Source organism: Sander lucioperca, chromosome 19, assembly GCF_008315115.2.
Source record: "Sander lucioperca isolate FBNREF2018 chromosome 19, SLUC_FBN_1.2, whole genome shotgun sequence".
NCBI lineage: Eukaryota > Metazoa > Chordata > Actinopteri > Perciformes > Percidae > Sander > Sander lucioperca.
In genome coordinates, this window is record NC_050191.1 from 20179520 (window position 1) to 20203765 (window position 24246).

The 24246-nt window shown below is 40.4% G+C and overlaps 1 protein-coding gene across 1 annotated transcript; it reads right to left on the reverse strand.

The window, feature by feature from the left end:
- On the reverse strand, nt 1-23539 carry coq8aa (coenzyme Q8A, genome duplicate a). Its single transcript, XM_031322441.2, has 17 exons — nt 23034-23539; nt 13967-14066; nt 13304-13386; nt 12900-13159; nt 12628-12805; nt 12433-12499; nt 9266-9343; nt 8403-8531; nt 7163-7248; nt 6803-6943; nt 6018-6099; nt 5717-5810; nt 5284-5425; nt 4630-4737; nt 4434-4499; nt 3983-4069; nt 1-1944 (listed from the first exon to the last, which is right to left on the reverse strand). The coding sequence occupies exons 2-17, from the start codon at nt 14058-14060 to the stop codon at nt 1654-1656; spliced, it is 1986 nt and encodes a 661-aa protein (XP_031178301.1). The 5' UTR covers nt 14061-14066; nt 23034-23539; the 3' UTR covers nt 1-1653.
- Nucleotides 23540-24246: the final 707 nt, after the last annotated feature.

Below are 24246 nucleotides of genomic sequence, written 5' to 3' on the forward strand. Positions count from 1 at the left end.
ACAAGTATACAGTAGATCAAACATTTACTCTTTCCATACAATATTTTTAATCACAACATTTAGTTTGATTAGAACATTTAAACCATTTTTTCGCAGAGTCCTGATATGAAATATAAAGTTGAGATTTCCACTGGAAACTACAGGCACCTTGTGCAACAGAATTTTTTTTGTTCATTTTTTCAACTTTACACCATAGACCATTATAACTGTACTCACACAGCAGAGCAAAGTTTGACAGTCGCACACCAGCCAGGTGACGGAGGATTTAACACCTGAGAAGGCGTGGAGAGATTACCCACTTGTGAAAACAAGGTGTGCCCACGAGCTGAGCGATATCAAGAGGAGCTTCTTCCATCCCGTAGTTCATTAACATTCATGACTAAGCACAGGTCCATGTGTCTTTCTGTCAGACTTCTTACAGTGAGCAACATGGATCAATATGGTTTCATTTCTATATGCTTTTACAAACAGTTAAATCATGCTTTGGTACTAACAAAAAAAAAAATTCAAATCTGAGCTATAATGCTAACATGTTGAAAATCAACTGGAATTCACAAGCTAAATCATCCCCATATGGACAATGGTTGAAGACAAATCATCAGATGGGACATAAAGGGATAAAAATGTGCAGCAGCAGCTCTGTAGACTTTCATCCCCAGACCCAAACGGAGTAAAATCAACAATTACATATCCTGAAAGTCATGTTAAATGTCACTTGAAAAAGACCGATGGGTTAAATCAAAATTCTGCCAATAGAATGTCTCCCTAAAAAGCTAAAAACTATCAACAGCAACTGATATCTGAATTGCTACACTGATACAGAAAATACACACAAGTTAAAAGTCAGCCATTCTTGTGTGTAAATGCTGACAAATTCCAGTTCGTCACATTTTCTACAAATGGATAAATCACCCTGAACTTGATCGCTTGGCAACATCTTGACAAACTATTTTCTTCTAAACAAAACTGCAAACTTTGCCGTCTACATTTAGACCAAACCTTATTATTTATATTCAGACAATCTAATCAAACTTCCCAGACACGTTGGTCCTGGCCAATACTGTGCGGCTCATACAGCCCAAATACTGTATTCACTCCATTATTATGTGACTGTGTTTACATTTAGATTTTAGTCTTTTTCATTAATTCCATACCATTACATAAAGTTGGATGGATTTTCCAAAAGATCAATAAAACACAGCAATGCAAAACAAAAGAAAATGCAATAATCATTTTTGAAAACATCAGGAGAGAGAGATCAATTTCCAACCTTTCTACATTCATGTTACAGCTGAACTACTTTTCGCAAAGCTGTCTCTCTCCTTCCATCCACCTCAGTCTTTTCAGTCTGTCCTCTCAGAGCTATAGATAGAGTTTTGTCTTAATGCACTCCAGACGCCATGATGCTGCTCCCTCTCAAACAAAGAAATGATGGATGCAAGTACATACAAGTGCCTTTGAAAAACTCATCGTAGTGGGGTTCCCAAAATGGGAAAGATAAGCTGGTGCTCGATGACTATTTAAGGGCAGGTAACATGGCATCTGCTTTGCTGTTGAGAGTATTCACAACACAACCTCACCACTGGCTTGCACTTTGCCATTGGCCCCAGGATCTGTCCATCAAATCGCCTGACACTTGGGATTGGCTGAGGCTTAGTGAGAGGGTGGTGTGCGGCCTTCCCAGTACTTCTGATATGCTTTTTGGAACATGTCCTTACATTGCAGCTTTGCATTCAGCCGGGAGCAGATAAGGAACGAGCCGCCCATCTTACGGTGGAGTGAGTAGGTCTCCTCGGGAGGGGGGGTGAGCCGGTGTTTGAGCATTACAGGGATGAGGTTGTGGATTCTCCTCGTGGTGGACTGGGAGCCAAATTCAAATGTGTCTGTGGAGGCGAAGGCCTCACCAAGGATCATCACCGCATCAACATGGGCAAGTATCATTGCCTGGACACAAAAAGGGAAAAAACATATTGCATACTTAGTCACCACTAATGACTATCCTGTAGAGCAGGGATGGGCAACTAGCGACCCCCGGGCCGCATGCGGCCCTCATTCTCACTCAGTGCGGCCCACGAATCAATTTCCAAATATCAATAAATTGTTGGTTTCCCAGGTGTTGGGAGCAAGCTTCCCATTACATTCCTATTGTAATTATACTGTCCACCGTTAAAAGGGCGCTCCCTCGAAATGCAAGAGGTTTGTTGCCAAGCAACTGCGGCCTCGTCAGGTCTTGACCGGTAAACCTCATCCGCAACGACCCACGGCGCGAAGAGAGACATGAGCGGCCAAAAAAGGAAAATGGACCAAGAGAATCGTGTCTTCCAGGCAAGATGGGAAACAGATAATCTTTTTACGGAATTCAAAATGCAAACCTATGTGCTTAGTGTGCCTGGAAACAAAATCAGCCATTAAGGATTTCAACTTGAGTCGCCACTACAACCCCACGCAAAAAGGCAGATGCGACATATAACTTTACACCGTAGCTGCCAGAGCCGCTACCGTCGCTGACCTCAAGGCATCTTATGCCGTTTCCCTTGAGCTTGCTAAAGCAAAGAAGCCCTTGTCAGATGGCGAAACAGTGAAGTGATGTGCAGTAGAGATGGCTAAAGCTTTAGGAGATAATAACATGGTTAAGAACTTTGAAACGGGCTCTCTGTCTCGTTGGACAAGTCATGCATGACTGCAAGTACTTCTCCTTAACGTTGGCTGAGAGTAATGTAAAGAGCCATTGACAGTTCATTTGAAGTGCACGAGGAGTTATTGAAATTGGTGTCGTTGCATGACACTACAAAAGGCAAGGATGACTTTCAACGCTATTAAAATTGTGCGTGAGCGTGCGGGCTTTGACAAGCTTTCAGCTGTTGCTACCGATGGCGCGCCGTCAATGCAGGGAAGACACTGGATTTGCCGGGTTTACCGCGGATTCTGTGTATGCGGCTTTACTGCTCCACATGCAGTAAGAAAATAGGGAGTAAATACAGTAAGTAAAAAGGTAAAACTACTATAGAATGAAATAGTAATACAAATAAATACACAGTAAGTAATTAGAAAAATGCAAGTGTCATAGAAAGACAGCAAATGTGCAATTAATAATGTGCGAGGTAGAATCATAGTATGGTGAATAAGTGCAAAAATGGAAACATGCAAAGCAGATTAACAGTAAATTAATATGCCAAGGTAAACTGAATGAAAAGTGTAATGTGGATCAACAGTAAATGATCAGCAGTTTAACAGCAGACTACTGATGGAGATGTGCAGAACTAAGTGATACAGTAATTTAAATGTAGGTTAGCAGTAGTGGCAGTAGATTGTGGAACTTGTAAAAAATGAAAAAATAGTTGTACCATTATTGAACGATGGTTTTTGTCATTGCACTGAAATAATTGTATATCACTCAGCAATGTGGAGGTTTTGTTTCTGTGTTAAGTTCATCAAATGAATAGAAGCATTAATAAGTGCATTTGAATATGAAAATTAGAGATGCTGGTTGAATTGATTTGATTACCGGTATATATTTTGTTGTTTTCATTAATTTAGTAGCTATACTTGGCTAATTGAATGATAAGGGTTACAGTACCCTACCCTACATTTTTGTGGCCCTCTCTATCATCAATGATGCCCTTTCCTGCTGTAGAGTAACATGGATCACTTTTATAAAATAGGAGTATTTGATGCAGAAACAAATGTTCTCAGATTGGTTTTACTTACTTGTGTAGCAAAACCAACAAACTCAATTTCAGACATAGACGGCTGAAACTTTTAAGTGAAATCTGCATCTAACGATTTATCAAACAAGTTCCAAAACTACATCTCTCTACATCATCTACATCTATCGCTGCATATGCTGCTTTTACTACAACCACTATTTGTTTTTGAGTTTTTAACTACTACGACCTATTTCTCCTTGTTATGGCAATACCAGTGGCAAAACGGTTTGTGATGCAGAATAAACAGACAGGCAGTCTGGTAAAGAGAGATTTACCTTGGACTCATACCCAGTCAGGAACTTCATCTCGATAGATTTCTTCAGAACTCCCTCTCTGTCGCCCTCGGCAGCTGAACGGATAACCTACAATCACAAACAGGTTATAACTTAAATAAATTTCTCTCCATCTCTGAGACATCTTTAAATATCGTATGTGTGGCAAAACAAAATCTGTATAATTGAAGTATTTTTAGTTCTGACATGACATGAATCTTATGCAAGATACAAGACTGTTTACAACTTTAATGATTTACTGCAAATTAAACCAGAGTACAAATGTCAAAATGTCTTTTCTGCATAAAATCAAAACAAAAACAGTAAGGGTGTGTGTACAGCGGGTAGTGTACAGTAACTGAAGCTTTATGTTGATCAAGAATATAATATTGTCTATGTATTACAGTTAAAAATAAAAGTAAAGAAAAGTAAGAATGAGGCTGACTGATCTTACCTCTATGTAGGCATCTGTGAAACTCAGATCGAATCCTCTCGTGGCTCCAAAGTCCAACAGCGCCACCTAGAGACACAATCCAATGATCACTTGTAATTTTCATTACTCCTAAATCTCACTGTCAGTTCCCTAATATTATTAATCGTAGTAGAGGTAACTATCGTAACAGTAGTATTTAGCCTTTAGACAGACTCACCCTGTGTGTCTGTGGATCATAGAAGAAGTTGGACCAGTTTGGGTCAGTCTGCATGTACCTGAACTCAAGCAGCTCTCTGAGGCACAATGTCAAGATGTTCTCACAGATCTGAGACAGAAACAAACATGAGGACGTGAGGAAAGCAGGGACTTGAGGAAATGAAAGGAGAGGAACATAAGTGTTGTCTTTTCCTGGTTTTAAAGGCTGCATTACAGTAAAGTGATGTCATTTTCTGAACTTTCCCCACTTAGTCATTGTATCCACATTATTGGTGATTATTTATCAAAACTCTCATTGTGTTAATATTTTGTGAAAGCACCAATAATCAACCCTACAATATCACCGCAATATCCACATCGATGTATTTGGTCAAAAATATTGTCATATTTGATTTTTTTTTTTTTTTTTTTTTCCCCCACAGGGCCCAGCTCTACAGGTAGAGGCAGAAGCAGTTCCCTTTCCTGCCACCAGAGACCCATTCATCCATGTAGTTATTGATCAGAAAGAAACTAGTTCTGTCTCCCACAAACACACACACAAATACACCCTCTGGACACATTAATTAACTCCTTCCCCCCCAGATGAATGCACACATGAGTCAGCTAAACATCTATCCACCCCTTCTGTCTATCTGTCTGGTTTGAAAATCTCTACCTCGTTCTTCAGCTCCTGTGTGAGGTTCTCAGCCTGGTCCAAGGGAAACCCGGGGACAAGCTCTGTGGTCAGGACATGGCTACTGCACAGCTCCTCTATCACCTCTGGTACATAGAAGAACGGATGGTCCTTCAAAAGCTCCCTGGTTCAGACAGACATGTAGACACATAAATCCAGGTTAAGTAGGCAGGTAGTCCATATAGATCATGAAAAATTATTATATATATATATATATATATATATATATATATATATATATATATATATATATATATATATATATATATATATATATATATATATATATATATATATATATAAAAAACATAAATCAATGCAATGGAAAGAAAAGTTGCAGTGGAAGTTAACAGTGTGGGCACTAACTTTCTAGACTGTGTCAAATACACTTTAACATATGCTACATAAGACTTACCTGAATTTCTTTGCACACTGGGCTTCTCTAATATAATCACACTCTAGTGCTAGCTCTCTTCTCATTACGTCTATCAGGTGCTCTGGAAACAGACCTACAGAGAGACAAAGACACCACACACACACAGTACAGTATGGTATAAAGTGGTGTACAGAGTACAGGAGCAGATGGAGAAATGTAGAGTGAGGACACAGAGTGACGTTGAGTGCAGTTGTGCATGTGTGTTGTTCGTATATTAATTAGAAAGTGAGAAATGACTGAGTTTACATGCAGCACGAAATTTTATTTTTTGAATGTGTACCTTCAGGAAGGGCATTGCTCATACTCAGCACCGCCATCAAGTTGTTGACGTCACTGTTGATACTCTGAGCCACACCAGGGTACTGGGTACAAACAAACAGAAGAAAATATATATATATTTTTTTTTACTTGAATTTGATCATAAAATGAATGGAAAAAACACCATATTTGATGTCATTAACTTTTCTGTGCCGTTTCTATTCATAATCTCACTTTAAAATACTGTAATGACCCTGTATCGTGTTACGGGTAATCCAATGATTTATGTATCTTTATGGTATAATGTGACCACAGCTTTCACTGTGATTACAATTATTATCTACAAAGTATCATGAGATTATAATAATACCATTGTGTTTAATTAGGACTTGCAAATCCTTCATAAAAAGAGAGACAGAGAAAAGAAGCTGTGATATTCCCTTTCACTCAAAAGGTAAAAAACCTACAAGAATGCACTGCGCCGCACCAGACCAATAAACGCTCCGACTGGTGGGTGACATAATGCAAGCACATTGAGCTCTTTCGTACACAGAATGGCGGCAATGTAGGAAACAGTATGGCACCCACTTACTGTTTACAAACTATCGTATTTTAGCTAAACAGTGCACTACAATGTTTCTGAAAAGTAGGTAATACAGTAACCAAATCTTGCTTTATATTTCTACTATTTGCCATAGTTCATTTACACATACTACCAACATTATGATACAAAGTTGGTTGAATATCTGCAAAGCCCCCCTTTAATAACATAATAATGTGCTGTGTTCATATTAATGTTCAGTGTACCTGTATTTTCATGGCCACCTCCCTGCCATCCTTCATCCTCGCCAGGTGAACCTGGCCAATGGACGCTGCTGCAAATGGACGCTCCTCAAACGATTCCAGCTTGTCTCTCCAGTTAGGACCCAAATCATTGTTCAACGCTTTCTACAGACAGACACAAATAGTTGACATTTTTGCAGCTTTTCAAATTCAACTTGATAGCTTGTCATTAGAAAATGTCCATGTTATAGTTTTTCACTGGTGGAATTACAATGGGCTTGACAATAATAATGTAATACTATCAGAGGTAGAACTAATATTATTATACTAATTAAATCATTAGTCAATAATAATTGCCAGTTTAAAGAAAGAAAAGGCCCTTACGGTCATTTGTTTGATTGGCATGAAGTCAGCACTCTGTCTTACGCGATCAAAGATCTTGGCAAGTTGAGGGTTGATGAATGCATCATCTGAAATACAGGAACACAGCTGAGTTTATCTGAACTGGACAGAAATACAGGTCAAGAGGCAAAGGCCGGCAAATTTCATAACCAATCTGAATTCTGTGAGTTTCCAAGGGCTGTCAAACTGCTGTCAAATATGGCAATCAAATCCCAGTATTTTCACTCCAGGTGCAGTCATGCTTTTAGATGACCATAAACTGCCAAACATAATATAGACATAATGCACACCTTCAATATGGGTTCATAGCTTTAAAAACACTTGACAGTGTAAGCCATACAATCGTACTAATTCAAATGAAATATCTAAGATCCCAGGTAATTACTATCAATAAGACTTCATTGCAAAAAGCTAATACTGTTGGGCAGCTACAAAGATTAATTTGACTGACATTGCTGATGATATAAGCAATCCGTACTACAAACTTTGTTATCAGTTTTGAAAAGGTTTTAGCCCCCTCAAGGTGAGCATTATTTTGGACTGGTACTAAAGGGTATAATGGTTGGACGCACAATCATCCGGTGTGTGTGTGTGTTCAGCTACAGAAGACTACTGTGACCTTTGTGTCCATTTTGGATTTAAGAATCAGCTTGTCACCACCTTAGAGAGAGTAAAGCTATGCCGGTTCTGCAAATAAACACACACATGCAAACAAGGTCAATCCACTGTGCTGAAAAGTGATTAGCAAGCACTGGGCAGCTAATGTCCTTTTCTGTCCTATTACTGTTTTTGTGGCTTATTACATTTGTACGACCTGTGTAAAGTTTACGCTTACATGTTCTGATCTCAGTATATGAATGCCAAAGAACAAGGGTGGGGACAACAGTGATACAAATTGAATATTGAATATTGAAAATGTGTTTAGTGCCGTTGCCTGATCTGGCACTACACTAGCTCTGTGCCAGGATGCCACTGGCCTTCCACTCTTGAACGTCTGGCTTATACTGTAAGTGCAAAACAAAAACCTGCATCAATTCAGTATTTTCTCAGCTGCTGCTACCTGTATGTTTGTGTCTGTGTGCAGGTCAGTGTCACAACTCCGAAAGAGCGTATAGAAAACCACCAACAGCTCACCGACACTACATCTGAGTTAATCCACCAGTCGTAAATGACAGCAAACTGTAAATTAATGCATATATGTATGGGTGTGTTTGTCACACACCTTGGATGCTGAGCATCTGTCCCAGTTTTAATGCAGCTCCTCTGACTTTACACAGGGTTCTGACAATGCGTTCAGCGTTGGCCTCTGACAGGAACGGGCTAGAGTCCAGAATGCCTTTCTTATTTTCACCTACAGAAGCACAAAACAGAGGATTTGGATTTTGTTAGTTTAAGGTTCAGGTTTATGTACAACCAGTGCATGTGTTTACATACATGCCCCAGTAGTTGTTTGTGTCTGTGAGTCAGTAGGTCATCAGGTAATGTGTTTTAGTGAGTCTAAAGCTGCCTTCAGAGGCTTTAACAGAGAACACACACACACACACACACACACACACACACACACACCTAATTGCGCTCTGTTGGCAACTTGGCATACAAAAGGTGTGTAGCATGTACCAACATGCATGAAGGATGGGTACTAAAAAATGATGCTAGCTTTTACAGTGGTGCAAGTCAACAGGAACACAGTTGCAAAATCTCATAATAAAAACAGAAACACAAACATCTGTCCTTGCAGGCACACAACTCTCAAATGTGGCCAATAATAACTTTACTATTACAGAGCATTTCTGTTCTGCATTCTTCTGTCTACACAACTCTATAGTACAATGCATTCAGAAAGAAGCAGTGGTGGTAAAACTGGCCATGTGCGTGATTATCTATCCTAGACAGTAATAACCTACTATTAGCCTTAAATTGTTCATAATTTCAGCACAAATATGGAATGTCTGATTCTCACAAAAAAAGGCCTAACAATAATGCAAAAGCAAACATTGCTGTTTACATGTATAACTTAGCTGTTTGGTAAAAAAGGCTAACTGTAGATACTGTGTAAGCAAGTGTGGGTGTGTTAGTCTGTGTTACCTGCTGCATCACTGTGTCTGATCATGGTCTTCTTGGCAACTTCTGCCAGGGCTCCAAACCCCAAACCTACAGCTAGACCTGGTGGAAACACACAGACAGAACAACAACACAATGAATGTGGACTAGCTTAATATACAAACAATTGTTTGAACTGGTACATCAAACATTATACTTTTTGCCTGTTGGGCTACTTGATATGCTGAGGAACTGAACTGTAAATATCATAGATTTTCAAGCCTTTCCTTTTAGGGTGCATTGTTGTAATGGGCTATGGCGCCCGTTTGCTTGCTTGCTTTATTTCTCTCTTTCAATTGCAGTGGAACTAAGCTACCTTTCTGTACCAAAACAATTATCACCAACACTGTTGCGTGGCAATAATAAAGTACCTATCTAATCTAATCAAACACAATGTAAAAATGTAACAGAACATGTTGTAAAATGATAGACATAAAAGCACAGTCATGCGTTGGCGCTCTAAAAATGTCCTTTTTAATGAGTCAATAGGTGTATTGGTAGTCAGGTGCCTCAACGGGACCTTTACCATAAATCTGTAAGAATATTTCAGTGTTAAGTAATGTCTCTGTTGCCTCTGAAGAATGTGATTCCCATCAAAACAACATATGAAAGTGAACATACTAACAAATAAAACAAGGGCAGATAAGCACTTTGATCAACTCGGCAGTGTGCAATGACAAAACTGTAACAGCTCCACTGGCAACCCAACAGAGCACATGGAAATCATATTAATCATATTAACAATTAAGCTCATAAAATACTTAATCCTTTGAAAAGGTTAGAGGGTTATTTTAGCAGATAATAAAGTGAGTTCCTCCAAGCCTGGTCTCTATCTTACATAACTCAGCATTACATAATCAGTTAGTCAGCCGTCTCTGAAGCGACAAATCAGAGATCCAACAGTAGATGATCAAATAAGGACACAGCATGCTTCAGTGCTTTGTATACAAGTTGGCTGAGCATGTCTTCATTGGTCAAATGTGTGTCATCACCTCTATTGTTGAAGACAAGACCAAAGGGGATAAGGGTGTGAATCACACTTTGTTTTGTGTGTGTGTGTGTGTGTGTGTGTGTGTGTGTGTGTGTGTGTGTGTGTGTACGTGTGTGTGTGTGTGTGTGTGTATTACCTTGTGTAACCTTATGTAGTATTATCTTACACAGGCTGACAAGTTACGACTTACAAGCTTTAAAGACAATTATTGTTTCTTCATTTAATATTCAGAACCAGAAGAACCTTAATATGTAGTCCCGTTTCCTCACAAATCTCAGCAAAACCTTTCAAAGTGGCGATATGCATGAAAACAGTGAGGAATGTCTAAGCAAGGTTGCTATAATCGCTGTTGCCAGGAAACATGCCGACAGATTTATGATGCTATAAATCACTTTGCCGCTTGTCCTCTCGCCTAAACTGACTAAAACCTGCATTCATTATCTCCACTCGCAGCTGTGAATAAAACACCACAAGCTGAAGAAAAGAAAAATCACTTGAATAACTTTGTCAACAAATGTTGCAGGAGAGCGAAGGACAGACAGAGGCCACATTCCTCCACCCCCTCCCCACCTTTCTCCGACACCTTCTAAATGTTACCGCTGTCAAAATGCTGTATCAACTCGGCTCTGCCTTTTGCGTCTCATTGTAGCCTGCCTGTGTAAGTGCAGTTTATTTGGTATGAGCTGCGGCTAAATTCTGCTGTATGTTATTTGTGTTGGCAGTCCAGTCTGTCTCATCTGAGACTCTGTTCTGGGTTCACTTCTGTACACAGTTTATGTTTACCCTCACTCTGTGCTTTTAGCTTCTCTGTCCAACCTGTCCAACATTATGCCACCTGTTAACGCATTCCATCTGAAATTAAGCTACAAGCTTCTGATCTAAGTATAAACTCTGATCTGTCATGTTAAACTACGTCCAAGGCTAGTTGTGAGATTTTCAATGTGCTTGCCGATTTGTTTTGGCTGGATAATCTTATCGCTAAAAGAACATCCCGTTTAGATATGACTTTGAGACTAGGAGACCCATATCTCTGTAAGTGCCTTTATCTGCCAGCATGTCAATATCACATTCAATATTTTTAAGTAGTGGTTGACATTTAGATAAGACTAAAAATAAATCACAAAATGCATGCCATAAACAGTAAGTACAACCTTTTAGCAATGTTTACAACCGCTTCAATTTTGTATTACCATTTGGAATTTTGTTGTATATTTATAAACCATTTTCTCTCATTTTTAGATATACTTTTATATCGTTTGTCATTTTCATGTTTAAATATGTCAACGCTAATAGGCTTAGAAAACAGACACCATGGTCAAACAGAAGATTAACTAACGCACAACAATCTGCAGCGCAAACTCTCAGATTTTATTACAGCTGCTGCTGTACTCTCAGTCTGTAGCTGGCTATCAAGGAGTGTTGTTATCTTGACAGGGACACATTTATTCCATTAACAACGGCTAGATATGCTTGATCTCATTTCTAAGAGTGTTTGTTTAAGTGCAGGTCCAGGGTCTGATACTTGGCAAACACTTATCTTAGTTACATTCCTGTATGTTATGTTTCCTTCTTTTCCTTTTTTATTTCCTTTTAACTATGTTGTTTTGAGTTTGTTGGCATTTGAATGTGTCTGTACATATTGTATATACAGTACATGCAGTGGTGTTGTCTTGACATTAATTACTGTATAGACTTTGAGAAGGACATGCAGGGCTGACACAACAGCCAACGATTGAAGGGATGTGGTTTTTTCTACACTGATATTAGGGCGTTTTTAACTAACTTACTATCAGAACTAAGAAAAAAAAAAAATAATCTCTAGAATCTGCGCCCTACTGTGCATTTAGAGAGGTTTCTGGGGTAGCGACATGTTTGCCCGCTGAGCACTGTTAATCAGCAAGAGTGACTTCTAATTCTAAAACCTTAATTACAAAACAGTTTGCCTTCTCTTTTCCATGGATCTGAAACACCGCATCTCCATATGCCTGCTCACCAAAACTTTGCTCTGCGCTAATTAAGTATGTATGCATGTATCCACAGAAAAAGTCAGAAAGTTGTACTCGCAGACTTGCACGCAGACACACATGCCTGCAGATACAGTCAGACACACAGCCGATGAATCAGCATTTAGACAGAGTAACAAAGAGTTGTATTACTGTACCTCCAAAGTTGGCCAGTCTGCCGAGGCGAGTCACCGGAACTTTCCTCTCTCTGGCTCTATCACTCAACTAAAGAAGACAGAATAGTAAAGATACCTCTCTTTAAAAATGTCAAAGTGAGTATGGAAAGGTACATGTTTACATCAATGTCTAGGCGTGTTTGTGTTTAAAAATAGGAACTGAGGAACAGGAATTACCATCTGTTTGTGTGATTTGATCTCAGCCTTCTTGCCCCGTCTTGCTTTCTCGATGTCTTCAGCCGTCAGCCCTCCAACTGTGGATGGGTCCTGATGGTAGCTCCTGAGCGGACTGACCTGATGCTGACGGTACAGCTGTTCCCACAAATGCCGGTTCAGACGGTGGTTGTAGAAATGTCTGTCACACCCAAAGCAAAAATGATTACCTTTATCCTCCAAACAGCAAAAATGTGTATACTGTAGATTGCAATTGAGTATGAGACTATTTATACCTGGTATTTTGGTGGTAAGATCTGGTGTGTCCACTAAACTGTTTGCTGGGATCTTTGTATCCCTCAAACAACGACTGTTTGATATGGCCCGCTCCTGCTGCTGCGCTGTGAAGGGCTGTGGCATCATCACTACTTCCAGTGTGATCTGCTGTGAAGTCTACACCTTCCTCCCTGAACTCTGAAGCTGCAAATGCACTGTCATCCTGAGGAAAGTCAAATTCGGACTCTGATGAAGAGGTCTGCTGCTGGCCAGTCAGCTCCTGGACAGACACATGTGAAGAATCTTACAAAATGAAAACATACTCGTAGTATTCTTTTGACATCAAACGCGATATACAGTTCTTTATCAATGCTAAACCATGCGGCCAATTTGCACAGTAGTTTTTACACCTACACACACACACCTGCATTTTCATCATAGCGGCAGAGAGGCTTTGCTCAGCAGCCAATTGGACACTTTGGACTGCAGCACCAACTCCTGCGACCCCTGAGTTACAATTAACAAAATAACTTATTAGCGTTACTAGCACTTCAGTAGACTACAAACCAACCATACAGCAACACTATTAATGTTACTGTGCAAAATAAGCGCCTGCCTCATAATAAAAATGAAAGTCAGACTCAGTTTAAACAAGCTAAATGCTATCTAATCACAATAATTTGGAAGTTGTATCACCATTTCTGCTTACAAAACTATGGCTTATTAGCAGTGTTAAAATTAATTGACATTTAGTTGTATAGCTTTTTATTTTTACGGAATAATTCACTATAATGTACAAGTCTTTAAGCTGAAAAACAGCATTATGTATTTATCATAAATTATTATTTAAAATATTGCTTTATTATAATACTTTTTAAAAACAATTTTTTTTTTTTATTAAAGCATTTTATTTGTACAACAGGCTACAATGTACAAAAATACTGTATTATCAATATGCAAGTTAGCTAAAGGTTTTAATGCGGAACACTGAATGCTAACAAGGCAGTAAAGACAAATGCTGAAAAAAATTTTCCCATCGTATGACAATGTGTCCAATTAAGGAACTAAACCGGTATATTGAACTCACCTGTTCCACTGCGCAGGGTGCTGGCCTGAGTCTCTACCACCGCCTGGCTCAACTTTGCCAAGCCTCGCATGAGTAACATCATATCGCCTGCCATGATGGACTAGAGACAGAGACAAGGACAGGAACTACCGTTAGTTATGCTACGTCTCTTTCCAAACACAGTAGGCCAGGTAGCATAAAAAGGTACATACTGTAGTGTTCACTGACAATATCATATAGACAAGAATTAGGTCAGATATCTAAATGTGTAACAACAACTTGTCAGTAAAGATGAGAGGAGCACAGACAAAGGAAAACTGATGGACGAGAAAGCAGATGGAAAGAGAAATAAAACGTCGTCAACACACATTTGCTGCCAAACAGAAACACGCACACTCACAAACACAGCGGTCACATCTTGAGGTAACCTTAATACTTTGTCTAAAAATACTCATGACCTCCAATCCCTGTGTAAGCAACACACACACACACACACACACACACACGAAAGGAAGGAGGTATATGCTGTGCATGCATGTGTGCTGTGCAGATATGTGCATGTGGTCCAAGGCTGGGTGTGAAAATGTCATTGGAAACTAGGAGGGCGGAGTTTGAGAGTTGCTGGCTGTTGCCTATTCCAGCTACTTCTGTGCACGAGTGAATGTGGGTGCACGTTTAATTCATGTACAAGGTTTACACGTCACCTCTCCCAAAATCTCTGCAACTGATAGGACTGGGAGATAGTTTTCTATTAAAAAGCCCATTTTAAAATGTTCCACCATGTCTTTCCAAGAATCATCCGGTGTATCTTTTCATAGTTACGATTAACTTTAACTGTAACATGATAATGCTTGTGAACATATCTCAAGGTCCATTAAGGACACAAGTAAAAGCTATCTAAACAACAGAACTCCATCTGTATCACCGGCAATTTCCACTGGATGCGTTAACGGCTGCGAAACGGCTCCGGAATGTCGAGAGTCATTAGGTTTCCATTAAAGTCAATGTGTGTATTTTCACTAGCTAAGTTTCCATCCACTTGTCAATCGAATTATCTGAAGTTCGGTAAAAAAAACTCATGCGAATAAAGCTGGTGAAAGTGTGTTTCCATCCAACGGCTTTAAAGCGAATAAAAACCTGTGCGTAATGACGTCACATGCTGTTTTGCGATCAAATTGATATATCGAGTTGATTTTAGACATCTTAAGGTGTTTCCATTCATTTTCGCACTGAATCGCACAACATTCAAGTAATAGTGCTTATGTGCCAGCTGATAGTGACATATCAAGCTATAATAAGACAACAACAACGCTATCAACACATTGCTGTGATGATGCAGATGCACGTAAATGCCCGACGACAACGGAGGCGGACTGTGGTGTGGGAACGACAGCGCTCCGGACAGTTCTGGGAGATCGTGGTTCAGAGAAACTTCACGGAAACCCTTTGGTTGAAGCATTTTCGGATGACCAAGACAACATTTGACCTGTTGTGTAATTCTTTTGGCCCGTCCCTTTTCCCAGATGTCGCAAGCTATCGCCCTCCGGTTCCAACCGAGAAGCGTATCGCCATTGCGTTCTACAAACTGGCTACATGCGCAGAGTACAGAGTGGTAGGCGAAAAGTTTGGAGTCAGCAAAACCACAGTGCACCGGTGCGTTTACACCGTGTGCAATGCCATACGAACAAGGATGATGCGAAGGTATATATACCTGGAGTGGATGAGGCGCATGATCTCGCTGCGTAACTCCAGAGCGCACCTTGTGCCACAGGTGTATTGCGCAATAGACGGGACTCACGTCCCGATTAGACCCCCTGCTGAAGGCTACAGGGATTTAGTCAATAGAAAGGGCTGGCCATCAATCGTACTACAGGCTGTGGTAGACGATCGTTGCATCATAAGGGACATTTGTGTCGGCACTCCCGGTAGTGGTCTCCTTGTTCGTCCACATACATCTGTCTTTGTTGACACCTGCCATGTGTGCAAACAGAGCAGAAATACTGGGCGGAAATTAACTAAAACTTCTTTGTTTTGTGGCAGGTTGCAACCATAAAATGACCTAAAACTTAATCGCAATTCATTATTTATTCGGCAAATAACGTTTCCATCAGCGTTTATCGCATAAGTCGTATATCGATCAAGATAAAATCCGATGAGACCGAACGTATTTCATTTGAGTCGATATTCATGAAATTCAATCGAATTTTACTGTTTCCATAAGGCATTTTTCATTCGATATCACTTAATTCGGATAAAAACGTGTGGATGGAAACATAGCTACTGACTGCGGAACGTCTGCGTCCCTACTCCGTCCCAGCTCTGGCGGTCCGCAGCCCTCCGGAGCAGGAACAGGAAGTCGAGCACAGAAACAAAATAAAACATCCGGTTAATTTTCAAAGTAAAATACACCGTGCTCACAGCGGATCATATTTCCCTGCACTACGCCTTGAAAACACAGCACAGAGTTGTTTCCCCTCTACTCCTCTGGATGGAAACAAACTGTTGTTGGTTTTGTGGCTCTATTCTACATGAATTTGCGAGATATTGTGGGTCCTCGTGACTACAGCTGTCAGTCATGGCCGCAGCTGTGCCGCAACAAATCCGGACCTAGTGGGTATTGACGGACGGCGGAGCACACAGCGGAGCTGGTCCACAGACATTCCGCATCCAGTGGAAATCCACAGTCAGTGTTTCCCACACACAGACCAATTTGTGGCGGTGCGTCATACAATCAACACCGGCCGCCACATATTGGGTTCCGTTTAGCTTTTTTAACGCCATTTAAAACACGCAGCGTATTCGTTCAGCTGCATTTCCTTTCCCTGCTCTCCTCCGTCTCTCAATTTCCATCAACTGCGGAACGGCTGCGGATCCACTCCGGAACGGCGGCGAAGTCATTATGTTTCCATTAAAGTCAATGTGTGTATTTTCACTGACTGCGGAACGGCTGCGTTCCGACTCCTTCCCAGCTCCAGCGATCTGCAGCTCTCCGGAGCAGATACGCAGAGCTTCTATTTTTCCCAGATGCCGGAGAGCTCCGCAGCAATTCAGCACAGGGAAGATTGTGCGGGACAGGAAGTCGAGCACAGACACAAAATAAAACATCCGGTTAATTTTCAAAATAAAATACACCGTGCTCACGGCGGATCATATTTCCCTGCACTACACCTTGAAAACATCACAATGGGCAGAGACAGGCCTGAAACAAACTGTTGTTGGTTTTGTGGTTATGTTTATAGAAACTACATCCTGTTATATCGCACGATCATATGTGAATTCGCAAGATCTCGTGGGTCCTCGTGACTTCAGCTGTCAATCATGGCCGCAGCCGTTCCGCAACAAATACAGACCTGGTGGGTATTCAAGGACGGCGGAGCACAGAGCCAACCCGGCGAAATTCACGAAAGGTTGATATCTCGTGAACACCTTTAAACAATCGCACATTAAAAAGTCCTATAAAAAATATTTTATATTCAGAATACAATGTTGTCAGTGTGTTAATGTTGGAGTCCCGACCCGACTCTTGGCAAACAAGCGATTGCGCCTGCTTTAGAAAGTTAACTAGTTGCAAGTTTGCGGTAAAATGCAGTTGGGTTCAGTTGAGGTCAAAACACTATATGTAGCAGCTGTGAATCAAATAAACTTATTATAAATAATGTTATGTTATTTTTTTACTCTTAACACTGAATGTTTGCTGCTTCAATCCAGATGAGTATTGAAAAGTATTTTCCGCGACGGAAAAAGGCACGTGTTGAGGATGAGGACCAGCCTGAACCGGAGGTATCAGTCTGAAACAGAGCTGAACAGTCCGACCAGTGGAATTAGTTATGTTATTCAGGCTTCACCCAGTGCTGCTCAAGCAGAAAGAAAGGGTCACTGGGACAGAAAGAGAGATTTGTTAGGCATTGAAGAAAGAGTGGGAAAGGAGGACAGCATCCAACAGCGTGTCCTCAGTTTTTGATACTTGATTGTTACGAAAATAAGTATTCCTCCCCCCCCCCCCGCGCGCCACAAATTGCTTTCTAATCTGTGGGAAACACTGTGTATTCCTCTCTGTTGCAATCTGCAATATTCCAGAGTGAGTTTGTTAGTGTGTTACAGGTTCTGTTTTGTGGGTGTGGCGACATGCTTCAACAAGGCTCAGCTGGGAGTCGGGCCAATGGAAAAGCTGTTGCCACACACACCCCCACCCACCCAAACCCACACCCACACCCACACTCAACGTGGGTCATCCGTCCTGCTTCAGGTCTGCTCTGTATTTTCAGACGGTAGACTGAAGAACTGGGGTGGGCATACTTAAAATAAAAACTAGTTATTTTTTTGGAAACATTAAAAGCCCCGATTTGTATCTTATTTTAATCATTGGCAATTTATGTCCAAGACGATAAATAACAGAAACACATCTCAGACTTTCTCTGCAGCTTTGTACAATGTGCAAGAGTGAAAAAAAGAGAAACAAAAAGAAATCATTTAACTGTTAACGTGTGCTTCGTCTGAATACGTTGCTCTTCAGGTCAATTCCTCATATCAAGCTGTATTCTTAAACATCCACAGGCCACTTGCTGTAAATACTGCGCAAACCTTTTTGATGACTGTGCTTAACTGCTGTAAAGTGATTGTTAATGATTTTAACATTCATGTTGACAACACCCAGGACAGCAGCACTTAAAAGCTGTGTTGTACTTAGGCATGGGCCTATAGTATATAGCCATAGTTTATTATCTCATACTGGCCCATGCCTAGTGGTACTCTGGATAACTACATAGTGACTCAGCATGTGACAAAGCCCACACAATAAGAGGCACACTGCACTTAACCATCTCAAGGGTCTCAACATTTAAGGCTTTATTCTCAGGCCTCATCTGTTCAACATCTAGATGCTCTCACCAACGCTGATTATTTAAAACAACCAAATATCTTACCATAATCATGCGGAAGACACACAGATTTATATAACAATATCATATCATCGATACAAATGCTAAGCAAGTGATTAGAACAAATTAATGATTGGATGTGCCAAACTTAGTAACTTAGTATCTCCACTTAAATAAAAAACAAATGATTGTCTTTGGACCCAAAGAATAATGATTAAAAGTCAGTGCTTTGCAAATACACAGACTACAGTATAGACTGCCGTAATGCTGCAGGTATCAGCATGTTTGAAATATCAATACAAGATCATAAAAGACTGTTCTTTGTACTTTATTGTCACAACAATTATCACAATACTATGCTGAGTCAACGCAGCACTGCAGCAAGATCCTGCATGATGTAGGTTGGGAATTTAGGTAGGAAGTTTGTACTGACGCAAAGAAACCTACAAACACAAAGCTGCACACAGAGCTGCACAATGCAAATGGAAGATGTTTAGTCTCGTGCTGCAGGCATGGCTCCAACAACATACTTAAAATGTTACTTTAATCAATGTGAATTTCTGCAGGAAATGCATGAATTCAAGTTGCATGATCTGGTACAACAGGGTAAAATATTCTGTTTGTTGCCAAATGTAATCGATTGAGCAACTTCCCATTTGTCAATGTGGGTGTGTTGCCTCAGTAGTTTATTTACAAGCTGCTTTCTTTCTCTGCATCAGTGCTAACAAGTCAACTATCAGAAACAGAGGAGAGGACACTATCTACATATTAAAACCTGAGTTCAAATGTAACAGACAGGAAAACTAAAAAAGGTCAATGTTGATGCCCAGTGGGTGAGAAGCCACTACAAGGTAGCCTATTTGTGAAAGCACAGCCTGCGATTACACATGGCAACAAACACGCATCTGCGCGCACACACACACATACACCCCTAAGCCTCAGTTGTTGTCTGGGCTCCACAAGCTGTTGACTCACTGCTATGTAAATAGCCAGGCATCGCAGCCTGAGTGTGTGTCTATATCTGAATGCTGTTGTTCAGTACACTCATGGCTGACCCACAGCCTCCCGTCACTGCCCTTCACTACTGATCATGAGCCAAAAGTGGAAAATATTTCCCCTATTACTGTGCAGTGGTGATCCACCACAGCTGCAGCTTCACCACCACTAACAGGGGATACGTGAAGAAAGCCACGTTACCTGCAAGCCTACAATACAGAGCAAAGGACAGTCTGTTTTATTTTAAGAAATGACCCAATAAAAAAAAATGAATTATTGTGATAAGAACCTATACTAAAACCCAGACGGATACTGTAACATACGGTAGGGATGCAGGATACAGAACGTGTTACATTTTATCTTTCAAATAGAGGTTTAAAAACAAGCACATATCGGCCAAAATGAAATCGGCAGCATTAATCGGCCATCAGCTGACCCTGATTTCTAAAGATCGGCATCGGTCAGAGAAAAACCATATCGGTTGACCTCTAACTGTCACAGGCAGATGATAGATTAATTTACATAAATTATTTGGCAAAAATAATTGTGACAGTTAATGTATTGTATTGGCCACAACAGAATGGAAATTATCAGTTAATTGCCTGATCGTTACTGGATTTTTTTTTTGATTTGATTTTGATTGATAGATTTAATGAACAAACTATGTAAAGTAAATCATCAAGTACAGCATTTCTGTGCTGCAATTTCCTACTTATTGACGGTCACAACTAGGGCTGGGCGATATGGAGAAATTCAAATATCACAATATTTTTGACCAAATACATCGATATCGATACCGCAACGATATTGTAGTGTTGACTATTGGTGCTTTCACAAAATATTTACACAATGATATTTTTGATAAATAATCATCAGTAATGTGGATATTATGACTAAGTGGGCAAAGGCAAATAACAGAACAGTTACAACAGTCTGGCAAGTTCAGAAAATGACATCACTTTACTGTAATGCAGCCTTTAAAACCAGGAAAAGACAACACTTATGCCATTTACGATATTACGATATCCAAAATCTAAGACGATATTTAGTCTCATATCACGATATCGATATATTGCCCAGCTCTAGTCACAACTATACTAGTCTCGCTTTGCCAAACCATCCACACGCTGCAGAGCGGAGGAGGGTCTAGCTAGTCCACATAGCATTTCGGGATGCGACATTTTTTTTTGCAGGATGGTAGGGGAAGAACCCGCCCTACTCTCCCTCTGAATGGCTAGTACTCGTTGCCTGCTCTGGTGGGATTGGTTATGTTTAGGCAAGAGGAGTGGGATTGGTTATGGTTAGGGTAAGAATGTCAGGGTTAGCCAACCAGGGATGAGTTCCCTATTGAATATTCATGAGTATTCCCCTACCATCCTGCAAAAAAAAAAAAACTCGCTTTCGGGATGGGAGAAAAACGTGCTCTGGTTTATTGGCATTTCTTTAAACCAATCACAATCGTCTTGGGCGGCGCTACGCTCCGCACGGAGCTGCTGCAAAATAGCCTTGGGATGGAATTTGTTTTGGTGGAACGCGTACGTTCAAAAGTTGTTTTAGTCGTGCGAGAGAAAACTCAGATTGGACAGATGGTCTAGCTAGCTGTCTTAATTTATCATGCAGAGACCTGAGGAGCAGTTAATCATAGTCCTCATAAATTCACCAGAGTTTAAAATTCCAACACAAAGAAAGCGGAAGGAAACGGACATCGGCAAAGAGACATGCATCCGGCGGAATTTCCTGCGGCACCGGAGCAATCCTGGAAGAGGAACGTCGACAATATAGACTACAACCAGTGGTTAAATTGGGCCGGGGCTCTCCGGGGCTCAGGCCCAGCATATAAGAATGCTCGTTTTTGTCCTGATGTGCCTGCTTGCAGTCAGTTGTCTACTGGAAATATGTCATATACAATTTGATGAAAGTAATGCTTTTGAAAACATGGTATTTCTGACAATAAATGAAAGATTTTTGAAATGGCATCTCTATTTTATCTCAGCGGAGATGAGAACAATCGGAACAATACAATATGTAATCAAGTGATGACTGATTAACAGTAATGTAATGGCCTAATACCTGTTGATACTACAACAATGCAAAGTATAGGCTCTTAACCTTGCAGTTTTGCACATATCATGTAAGACTCGATTTCTCCATTTCTTTGCACAAAACTCTCCAGAAAGTGCCATTTAATGGTTTATTTTTCAAACTTCCAGGGGGGGGGGGGCATACTCCCGGAACCCCCTAGGGAGAGCCCCCCCACATAACAAATCCAAATGTAACCCCTGACTACAACCATACTAATACATCTGTGAAATCAGTGGATGTCAGACTAGAATGGCAGATGTCATATTACACACCTCAAATTTAAGTAATTCATTCATATATCCTATACACATATGGAAAAGATGTACACATTGCATTATGTTTAATTACTGTATGTAAGAGATATGTTCATACATTAAAAAAAAAAGATTAGGCCCAAAGCCTATTTTGTCCATTAATGGTCCCTAAGTAGATTTTTCACACTCACACTAAAAGACATATGCAAAAAGGTACATAAACTATTTGACACATATCTGAATCAATGCAAATATTCGACTATGATTTATGCTACAAGGCAAAACGGTTTCCTGTTGGGCAAGGAACACTTTACAAATGGCGTCAACACTGTATACGTTCAGAACTGGTTAGCTGGCTACTCAGCATATCATATTTCATAAGTATAAACCTCTTTAATACACCTCCAGCGCAGTACGGTAACCTACTACCGTTTCACTTTATGAGCGTTATTCCACATAACTCCAACAAACCAACAAAGCTGGCACATGTAAAATCTGTGATTATAAACTTCCTCGTTGGCGTGTAGCCCCGAGACAGCAATAACAAACGCGTGCCACGCTGATAGTTGGTCATTATTTAAGAACATTACAGCTCCTGTAAAAATTAAGCATGTGCATAATATCAGAATAACCGACTGAGATTGAAAAAAAGAGAGCAAGTTATACTTCTCAGGTAACGGTACTTTAAATAGTAAAATAAATCAGCACTACGTGGGTAGGTAAAGTTATCAGAAGTGACAAAGCAGCCATAGACGACAGGTACGTCAGCAGATAATTTGTTATTGTAGGATGTCGAAGCTACAGGACTAACCAAACTCTTATTTTAATTCGCATATTTAGTAGCTAATGCATATTAGTAATAGCATTTTAGATACTCACCAGCAGCTGTCGTCTCCGTTTGTTTCTCCAACTGAAGAGGTCAACGGTCTGAGCGCGAGTCAAACTAACCGCTCTTTATTTAGTATGCATATAACAGCACGTTCGCGTTTGCTTGCAGCAGGAGTTGCAGGTTGGTTGTTTGTTGGTCGCCCTCCTCTCTATGCTAGCTGCTGCTGGTGCTGGCAGCGTTCCTTCCAGTTTGTCTCTCTCTCTCTCTCTCTCCACCGCGCGAGGTCAAGCCTTATTTACCAACTTCACAGAGCAGCCAGAGCCGTGCATTGACGCAACCCACTACCTGACCCGCTCTCTATTGTTTAGCACACAGGCTCTTACATTCAAACAAATGTGCAAATTTTGCGTAACATTTATACAGTACATGTATGCATTTCAATTTTTGCAGATCAGACCTGTACTCTCTCTCCCTTTCTTCACTTCAGTCCCCCCTCTAATCATTAAATCTCCTTCAAATCTAACCTGACCTCATTTCAGCACGTATAAGAGGCAGTACAGTTTATCTCCACGTGTAGACATGCGCCATGCCTGCTTTGCTCAACTTTATGTATGCACGGTTCTGGTCTTTCTCCTCCCACCCACTCATCCTTTGCTCCTATTGGTCCTTGTCGTCTGTTTATCTCCACGTGTAGACATGCGCCATGCCTGCTTTGCTCAACTTTATGTATGCACGGTTCTGGTCTTTCTCCTCCCACCCACTCATCCTTTGCTCCTATTGGTCCTTGTCGTCTGTTGACAGGAGATTGGGATTGAAACGCGGCTTCTCATTGGTCGAGCACGCAAGAAAAACAAAGTTTGTGCTGCATCTCAAAGCCTGACGCTGTATTGAGAACAAAGATACTCTGCGGTCTCTCTGTCGAGAATTAATTCCAGATTTACAAGGGCCACACGACCAATAAAAAAGAAAAAGACACATTTCAACACAAACCATAACCAAACCATAAAAATAATAACCTCGGCTTTGAAATTAGCCTCTGCTGCCATCTGTTATTGGTAGGACAGCTGCACCCCGATACTGCCCTGTATGACTGTTACTAATCAATTAACATAAGCAATTATAGCTTTAACAATGTGATAATTTGACATTTAAATATAATATCAGTAATAATGAAGCAGTTAAAATAACTGTAGTAAAATGTACAAATAAAATGCACAATTGCAATAGATATAAATAATTACAAGTTATAAGCTATTTCCTCAG

What these genes read in the sequence shown, in the direction of transcription:
- coq8aa (XM_031322441.2), bottom strand. Translation starts at nt 14,060, where the DNA reads ATGGCAGGCGATATGATGTTACTCATGCGAGGCTTGGCAAAGTTGAGC. An exon ending in TCAAATCACACAAACAGATG is followed by an intron (nt 12,500 to 12,627) that starts GTAATTCCTGTT and finishes TGTCTTCTTTAG; the next exon opens with TTGAGTGATAGAGCCAGAGA. An exon ending in ATGATCCACAGACACACAGG is followed by an intron (nt 4,500 to 4,629) that starts GTGAGTCTGTCT and finishes TTGTGTCTCTAG; the next exon opens with GTGGCGCTGTTGGACTTTGG.